The sequence below is a fragment of the Erithacus rubecula genome (genome assembly GCF_903797595.1).
Source record: "Erithacus rubecula genome assembly, chromosome: 1".
Classification (NCBI taxonomy): Eukaryota; Metazoa; Chordata; class Aves; order Passeriformes; family Muscicapidae; genus Erithacus; species Erithacus rubecula.
Window position 1 is genome coordinate 95,676,939 of NC_136658.1, and position 8,697 is coordinate 95,685,635.

Consider the following 8,697-nt stretch of genomic DNA (forward strand, 5'->3'; position numbering starts at 1 on the left):
CCTCTATGTAAACTTTACATTGGTCTCGTAAACAAGACCATAACAAGGTTTTATTATGTTATTCATAAGTACACAATGTTCCACAAAAGGAAAAAGTATTTTGAACAGATACACACAATCCTTAGTGTTTGTAGATGTTGCAGGAAACCAAACAGAAATAAAAGAGAATAAACAAAATATTACTAAAAATACATACATATATATACACACATATATATATATATACATGTATGTATATGTATATGTATAACATTTCCCTGGAGTGACAATCAGTATTTTCAAAAGGTTAGAAATCTGAGTGCTTGAATTAAAAAAAAAAAAAAACAAAAAAAAAAAAAACAAACTTAGAAAAGTAACATATTAGCCTAATTCTACCCATTTACCCTTAAACCTTGTGGTACCACCATTTTGGATGACTTTATATTCAATGTAGAGTTTGAAAAACTCAAATTGTAATATTAGATGTTGTATGTTACATATCAAAGGCTAAAAATTCTAGTAAAAGAAAATAGACTTTATATATGGTAATTATTTACATTATCTTTGTGTTTCATGAAAATATGTTCAATGAAATTATAAAATGCTTGTGTAATTACATTTCTACCCAAACAACATGAATTTGGCAGAATTAATGTGTTAAATAGTAACCCTTCAAGGGTTTGGAAACAGTATTTTCATATTGCACAGTTTTAATATCAATACAATGTCCAACAGCACACAATACTCCAGTCATAAAACAGTAAGCTTGTCATCATTAGTGATGCTTGAAAAAGAAATTAACCCAGTGCATCAGACAAGGGGCAATTTTAGAGGGGTCTGAACGAAATAAATGCCTCTCCTCACACACATTGGCACAATGCTGTGCTGCCTCTTGCCCCAGGTACTCACCACTCAGGGCTCCTCACAGATGCCCCTTCCCTCTGTCTCTCCATGAAAAGCACAGCCATTGGATATTTCCACTTAAGGGAAACCTTCCCAAGATTTCACATGCAGACCCTGCCAGCCAGTGTCTCTGATGTGGGTGAGGTGACACCATTCACCCTGAACGCTGTCCCTCCCAGAGATGGAATGAAATTCCACTTTGGTCATAAGTAAGGGCAAGGAGGAGTGGGAGGAAAAAAGACATGGGTGGGTGGGAGGTGGGAGAGAGCAAGTAAGCACAAGTGTGCTTGTTAAGCCCTTCACAGTATTTGCTCTCTCACACATGTTACTTCACACTTTGGCACATTCTGCTGGAAGTTTTCAGGCCTGAGATGTTTCTGAAGGCTGTATTATCTCTAAAGAATACTATTTCTTCCCCTATGTAACAAAACCCAGAACCACTACAAGCTCTATATCACTTTCACACATGTAAGAGAACAGGACAAATTTAGCACCTCTGAAAATAACAGAAAAACATTATGGAATTGTGTTTTAGCAACAGGATGAGCACCTCTGACTAGGGAAAAGCTTCAAAATAACAATGCTAAGCAGGCAAAACGCTGTCACTGGGACACAATGCTAGAACTAAGACTCCGAAATTTACATGGTAATGGACTTCAAGACTCATTTCAAGTGCTATTTTCATCTTAGGAGAAGTAAGGTGTATTTTGTTGAGTTTTTAATTATTTTGAAAGAGGTCTTAAAATAAAAATCACTGTAAATATCAGGGATTAGCAGGAACTAAAGTAAGCTAATAATTTTTGTGTTTTACTTTCCCAAACACTTTAAGTGGTGTTAAAAGGACACTTAAGTCCCTTTCTGCAATGTGCAAGTTATCAAGAAAAATCTTGTATTTTTGTTTCCAAGGCTTCTGACATATATAAAAACCCATGTTCTTCTCCCAGCTTTGAGTGCAAAAGAGATGCCTATAAATTTGCATGAATCCAAAACTGAACTAAGAACATCATCCTAAATTGAGGTAGCACATTGAACTAAGTTTCTTTCCAAGAACTTCAGAAAGAAACTAAAGAGTTTACAGAGCAATGTCTCTGTCAGCAACCATTAAAACCATCAGTGCCCGACACATTCTTCCCTCTCCATTTGAGCAGTGTAAGAGTTTGGAAGTCCTTCTTTAACTCTTCTTTTTTTCCCAAAAAACTTCTGTTTAGTCCATGCACCCTTAGGTCCTGTAGCATCTATTGCAACATCAATCATGGAATCTGGAGTCATCCACCTCAGAAACGCCAAGAGAAGGAAGTTCAGCACAGCAAAAAAAGCAAAAATACAGCCAGTCACTGGGCCACAGTGAGTCATTAGTCTATCAAGTCGCTCCTTCATTGGTAAAACCACCTCATCTGCAACTCTGTCATACACCTAAAGAGAGAGGAGACAGAAAGTAACATCTTAAAAACATGTTCCTTCTACCTCAAAAAATCAGGCAGAGCTTTGCCATCACTGCACAAAATAAATCATTTGTTCTCAGCTACCAGACGGGACAAATATTACTCCCCAAAAAGCTTTGCAGATCCCAAGTGCTGATTTAGGAGTCTTGTTCTAGATATTTCATTCATTTATTTAAGGAGAAATACAAAACATTCTCTTCTTTTATACACTTCAAAAGTATTTCATTAACTAGGAAGGCTGCATGATTTGTCTCTCATGTAATATTATACAGAAAGGTTGGGGGTTTAATTAATGGAATGGTTTCTAATCTCATATTCACATTAGCCCTAGGAAGGGCCTGAACATGCAATTACTAGATTTTAAACACAAAGATGGATGGACTCATAGGTGACTCTGGCACTATTCCAAACTCTGTATTTAAACAATGAAGCACATCATAAGGCTCCTGCTTTTTGTTTAAAGAAATACTAGTTCAATTACTGCACAAAGCAAATACATGCTACTAGTAACTTAATGTAGCAAACTATAAACCCACTACAAACCACCCCAAAAAGGCTTGAAGGACACATTTTTTTCCTTAAGAATGTTTCAGACTCCATTCCACAGACAACTTAATAATTTGCTAAAAAGTGTCTTCTGTACAATTTAAGATCTATGCATACATCTACCAATTCTATAACCATTTTCCTTCATGAAGTACTGGTGGATTTTTTTAAGAGAAGACTATATAAAGCAAACTCAAATCTAGGTTAACGTCTGTAAAAACTTTGCAATTCAAATGCTGCTTGCAGTTACAAAATCATAAAATTAATGATACTGATGGCACTCAAAAATAATAAAATAAACTGGTTGTACATGGCACTTTGAGGAGGCTTGTGAGAGATATACAGTTGAGTGCAGTATAATCTAAGAGGCATGGGGTTCAGCTGCTTTCTCCTCCCTAAAACACAGGGGGTGGAGTCAGAAGAGACACCTCTCCATACTTGTATAACATGTAACATTGCAGCCAACATTCTTCATGAAAATGCAGTTTTTATACTGAAGTGCAGTTCTAGTTCTGAAATATGATTACACAAGTATGAAAATAAATTTTCATTACAACCACAGCTTATGTAAACCCAGCTGCATTCAGCTTTCCAGCATTGAACTACCTCTCAAAATTTTAAACTACTTGCCAGCACATGGCAAATTGTCATGAACTGTTCTTACCTTGTCATACATCTTATGTAGCATGTTTTCCAGTTATGCCAGAAAACCTGCCTCATGCGAAGACTTGAATAAATAAATGAGTAGGAATCTAACTAAAGATCTATGTTTTTCTTCACAATATTTACCAGCAATTATGGCATGTTGGAAAATTCAAATAGAAAAAAAATTACATATCCAGGAGTGTATTTGGGGGAAAAAAAAGCTTTTTCAGAACCTTTTAAAGCCATGTATGTTTGACAAGAAATATGCTGAAAAATTACACTGGAATATTACATGGTGAATGTGCAAAGTAATATTTCAAAGCAAGAATTGTTTCAGAAATGTACTTTCACAGAATTTGAAAGGAGTGATTATACATACTTTCTCAGTTCTCTCTGCTACATTCCTCCACGTATAAAACGTCTTTACTTCATTATGAACAGTTTCTGGAGATGGCAGAGTTCCTGATCTGAGCTGGGCAATAGCTTTTTCTAGTCCATCACACAGAGATTTCACAGAGGGCTCACACAAAATGATGAGATTTTCTGGAAGTACCTCTGGAATCCCACCAACTCTTGTACTCACCACCTTCAAAACAAACAAAAGAAACAGCACATATGCAACATAAAAATGAAACAGTGTAAAGACAATGTTATTACATTGTTTAGATGCAGCTATTTAAAAGAGCAGGAAAATACCATGGTTTGAGAACTTGACCTGTATGTGAAATAAAGGTGCAAACCCCAGAGAAGACAGAGCTCAGCAGATTACTTCAGCATTGTCCAGAATGATGCTTTGGTGCCATGATAAAACAGAAAACATGATCTAATGAGTGGTTATGAGACACCTCTCCTGAAGGTGCTTGCCACAGTACACAACTAAATCTGTGTAACCAGATGCTGGACATTTACCTCATAGTATATCTCAAAAAACTGTTAACTCTATTTGCACAGAATAATTTTACCACATACTTAAAATTTCAGTTTCCTAGGTTACTGAATACTTGCAAAAACTTATTTATATCAATCTGAATTGTTATTTTAAAGGGAAATCAGAAGTTACTAAGACTCACATTGTGCAATCATCTCTAAACACTGGGCAGTAAGAAACTGCAGAACTCCTCACCTCTAGAGAAGAAAAGAGATGGCAAGAGAATAACTGCAACTAGGTAGTTTGCTGTCAAAGGATACTGAAGTAAAGATAAAACTGAAGTCACTCACATTTTCTATACTTCCTGTAAATTAGGTACTCTTATCAGTCTGTCTTTTTAATAAAATATTTCTTTACATTTTAATGTGAAACTGTAATTCTTTATGACTATTGACTTCACTTCTTTTTGAGCTGTCAATCTGAGTTGTAAATTAGTTAGAAAGGGCTTTTACTGCTTTCTCTCTTCCCAACTTATTTTGAATTCCTACATAATAAGGCAATTTTTCTGCAGCTCCTTTCAAAGTACTGTCAAAGTAAACCTTTGTGAACATCAACTACCCCAAAACTCTGTAAAGGAGTAAATACAAAACAGTATTTTGGAGAGGCAGTCTGGCTCATTCAAAGAACTGAGAGCAGATCTACATGTTATTCCCAATTCTGTACAAAATTTTTCTCAGAGCTTAAGCAGTTTCAGTTAACCCTTCTGTCCCAGTTTCCAGGTGATCTGTAAATGGAGATAATGTTTGTTTACCTCTGTCAAGACAGAGCCTCAGATGGAATCAAATGTTATAAGCACATATTATTTAAATTTGTTTAAAATGGATACATGCTTTCTAAATATTTTTACCTGTAAACCACAGCTTGCTGCCTCCACAATAGCCATACAAAAGGCCTCAGTGAGGGAAGTGTTGAGAAAAATGTGCCCCTGGACCAGGACATTTCTAACATCCTGGTGTTCCAAGCCTCCTAGAAGACGCACCCTGCATACAAGAGGAAAAAAACAAAACAAAAACAACAAAAAAAACCCAAACAAAAACAAAAAAACAGAGATAAACACTAAATTTGGACCATAATAATGCTGTACAGTGTTATGCACATTCTGAAAAAGGTACCTATGGTTCACAGTTATATAGTGAGAAAACAAAGACAGGCACCTCCATTTAGTTTTCTCTATTTTCCAGCAATGGAGAAATAAGAGATTCTGATTTTTTATTGTCACACTGAAAGAAACTTCTGAAAATAAAGTTGGTGGGAGAAGTTGCTGTTTTAATGACATTTGCCACCAGAACATTGCTACTGAGCCTTCTAGTTCTGCAAGAAAAATTTGCTTAATTCAGTTACAATTAAGTTGTAATTAAGATTTGTCAAATGCATTATCTGAATTTTCAATGTGAAGTCTGACCAATCTGAGTTTGACAAGGGAAAAAGTTTTTAAGATACAATGGTCAGGACCTATCATCTTGAAGAGATATTGGAAAACAATAAAGGTTAAAATGAGAATGATACTGACAATTTTAATTGGGGGAATCACTGACTAAAGTACAAAACAGGTAATAATAAACCTAGAAAAGAAAATGAACAAACTGTTCTTGATCAAGAAAACCCCAGAGAAATACCTAAATGGGTATGTATCATGGAAACATTCTGGTAACATGGTAGCACCAGGGAACATGGTTGCAGTCCTACAAGAACACATGAAACAAGCACTATGCTTAAGAGTTTCATACTGAAATAATAAATTACTAGCAGCCATCATCCCATGCAATGGCATAAATGAGCTGTTAACACCTGATGCCATATGAGATCCAAGCATCATGGTTGCAGAGAGGGGTATGATAAATTTATATCTAAGTCAGCTTTCTGTGGCTTGAGTGAAGGCTCATTCAGGGCCTATTCAGAGAAACATGAATTAACTTCCTGGATAACAGTCCAGCTCTCAAAATGTTCAGTGTCTGATTTATCTGCCTTGCCTTGAGATCTCCAGCTTCAGATGTTGGGGTTTATCAGGGGGAGGGAGACAGGCAGTTCCCCAGTGCTGAAGTCAGAACAAACCTGTCATGTAGCTGGTATCTCTCCCGGACTTCTTCCAGCACGATTCGTTTTGGTCCCTCTCCTCCAACTAGGAAATGTAACTCTGGATATTTCTGACAGAGCTCAGGAATGATACCACTAAGCAAATCAATACCTAAGAACAGAAAATTTAGGGCAAACCATTACTGTATTCGATTTCAGAACTTCTCACAATGCAGCCCACATCTACAACTACATTGAAGAGCAGAAGTGGAAAAAGAAGTCTCTTAAAGACAATTAAACTGCTGTACACAAAAATATGAAAAAAAACGACAACTTGTGACCTCTTAGGAAACAAATATGGAAAAAAATTACTGAAGTTGCTGTCGTTTGATTAAATAAAAAACAATTAAAATGTTTCTAACAGAATATATAGATTAGGCCCTAAATATGTCCAACATGACCCAAACCTTCCCTTTTATAAACTGCAGTTTTCGGTATTTTCAGTATTACAATGGAAACACACCTCTGAACTCAAATGTACAAAAACAAATGCACATTTCTTCTTCTTGAGTTGACAAACACAAAGGCTTGGAGCAGCCACCTCACCACTCCCAGTGAAAATTCCATCCATACCACAGACACAGCCTAAGTGATACTTGACCAAGACCTTTCCAAAGAAAGAATCCAAAACAAGCTTATGTTTGATCCCCCATTACCTTTTCTGTAAACAAGTCTGCTGACAACAACAATTGTTATTGTACTGTCGTCCCTCCTCGAGGGGTCTGGAGTGAAGTCCGTGGGATCGACAGCGTTGGGGATGACGGAGACTATGCGAGGGTCCAAGGCTGCCCGCAGCACCGTGTTCTCCTTGCTGGTGTAGGAGACGCAGACGATGTGGTTGGTGTCGCACAGGGACACCGTCAGCAGCTTGTTGGTCAGCACCGAGCTGACATCGGCGAAGCCGAAGAGCGAGTGGTCGGTGAAGACGGTGCGCAGCCCCATGGTCTTGGCGTGGAACAGGGCGTCGTGCGCCATGGCCGAGAAGGAGCTGTGGGCGTGCACGATGGTCACCCGCTCCCTCACGAAGATGTACCTGAGCAAGGGCAGGCTGTGGAACAGCGTCGTGGCCGTGGACTGGTTGTACATCACCTTCAGCGGCAGGTAGTAGACCTTCAGCCCGCTCGTGAGGTAGCGGACGCCCTTGCGGTGCCCGTAGGCGTGGGTGACCACCAGCACCTTGTGGCCGCGCTCGATGAGGCACTGTGACAGCTGGTACACGTGGCTCTCCACGCCCCCCATGTTGGGGTAGAAGAAGTCCGACACCATGCACACGCTGTGCGCCGCCGCGCCTCCGCCCTCCGCGCCGGGCCCGCTCCTGTCGGGGGAAGGACCACAACAAGGCGCCATCACTCGCCGGCTACGGCCCGCGACGACCCCCGGCCCCCTCAGCGTCGGCGGCGCCGCCGGGCCCCCCATGCGTCCCGCGCAGGCCGCACGCGGAGAGGAGCGGCACCGCGGCTCCGTGAGGAGTCCAGTCGCCGCGGCGGCCCCGGGGGAGCGCGGGCGGCGGTGAGGGCGGGGGGACCGTGCACGTACCTGCCGGCGGCCGGCGCTCCCTGCGCGCTGCCCGGCGCCATGTCCCCATTTCCCGGTCACCGCGCCGCCGCAGCCAATCACCGCCCGCCGCTGCGTCACGCGGGAAAACAGCGCCAATCGCTGCGCCGGACGGGGATTGGCTGCGGCACCGCCCCTGCCCCGCCCCCGGGATGCGCCCCCGCTCCCGGGATCCCGCCCCGGCCTCAGGGATCCGCCCCGCTCCCGGGATACGCCTCAGCCTCAGGGATCCGCCTCAGCCTCAGGGATCCGCCTCAGCCTCAGGGATCCGCCCCAGCCTCAGGGATCCGCCCCGGCTCCCGGGATCCGCCTCAGCCTCAGGGATCCGCCTCAGCCTCAGGGATCCGCCCCGGCTTCAGGGATCCGCCCCAGTCTCAGGGATCCGCCCCGGCTTCAGGGATCCGCCCCAGTCTCAGGGATCCGCCCCGGCTCCAGGGATCCGCCCCGGCCTCAGGGATCCGCCCCGGCTCCAGGGAACCGCCCCGCTCCCGGGATGCGCCCCGGCCTCAGGGATCCGCCCCGGCTCCAGTGATCCGCCCCAGCCTCAGGGATCCGCCCCGGCTCCAGGGAACCGCCCCGCCCCCGGGATGCGCCCCGGCCTCAGGGATCCGCCCCGGCCTCAGGGAT

General features: G+C 42.2%; 1 protein-coding gene across 2 annotated transcripts; it reads right to left on the minus strand.

Moving 5' to 3' along the window:
• Positions 1 to 493: 493 nt before the first annotated feature.
• Positions 494 to 8,193, minus strand: PIGA (phosphatidylinositol glycan anchor biosynthesis class A). Of its 2 annotated transcripts, XM_079311610.1 has the most exons (6): positions 8,053 to 8,193; positions 7,173 to 7,831; positions 6,496 to 6,628; positions 5,291 to 5,423; positions 3,895 to 4,101; positions 494 to 2,295 (listed from the first exon to the last, which is right to left on the minus strand). In XM_079311610.1, the coding sequence occupies exons 1-6, from the start codon at positions 8,091 to 8,093 to the stop codon at positions 1,993 to 1,995; spliced, it is 1,476 nt and encodes a 491-aa protein (XP_079167736.1). In that variant the 5' UTR covers positions 8,094 to 8,193; the 3' UTR covers positions 494 to 1,992. The 2 variants fall into 2 exon arrangements, with proteins under 2 accessions (XP_079167736.1, XP_079167735.1); XM_079311609.1 differs by lacking the exon at positions 8,053 to 8,193 and having other exon boundaries at positions 1,851 to 2,295; positions 7,173 to 8,038.
• Between the last annotated feature and the right edge of the window lie 504 nt (positions 8,194 to 8,697).

Excerpts from the sequence above, each read along its gene's own strand:
- PIGA (XM_079311609.1), bottom strand. The coding sequence starts at position 7,932 with ATGGGGGGCCCGGCGGCGCCGCCGACGCTGAGGGGGCCGGGGGTCGTC. Across the intron at positions 6,629-7,172 it reads CAGACTTGTTTACAGAAAAG|GTATTGATTTGCTTAGTGGT; the intron begins GTAATGGGGGAT and ends TTCTGTTCTTAG. Across the intron at positions 2,296-3,894 it reads TAGCAGAGAGAACTGAGAAA|GTGTATGACAGAGTTGCAGA; the intron begins GTATGTATAATC and ends CTCTCTCTTTAG.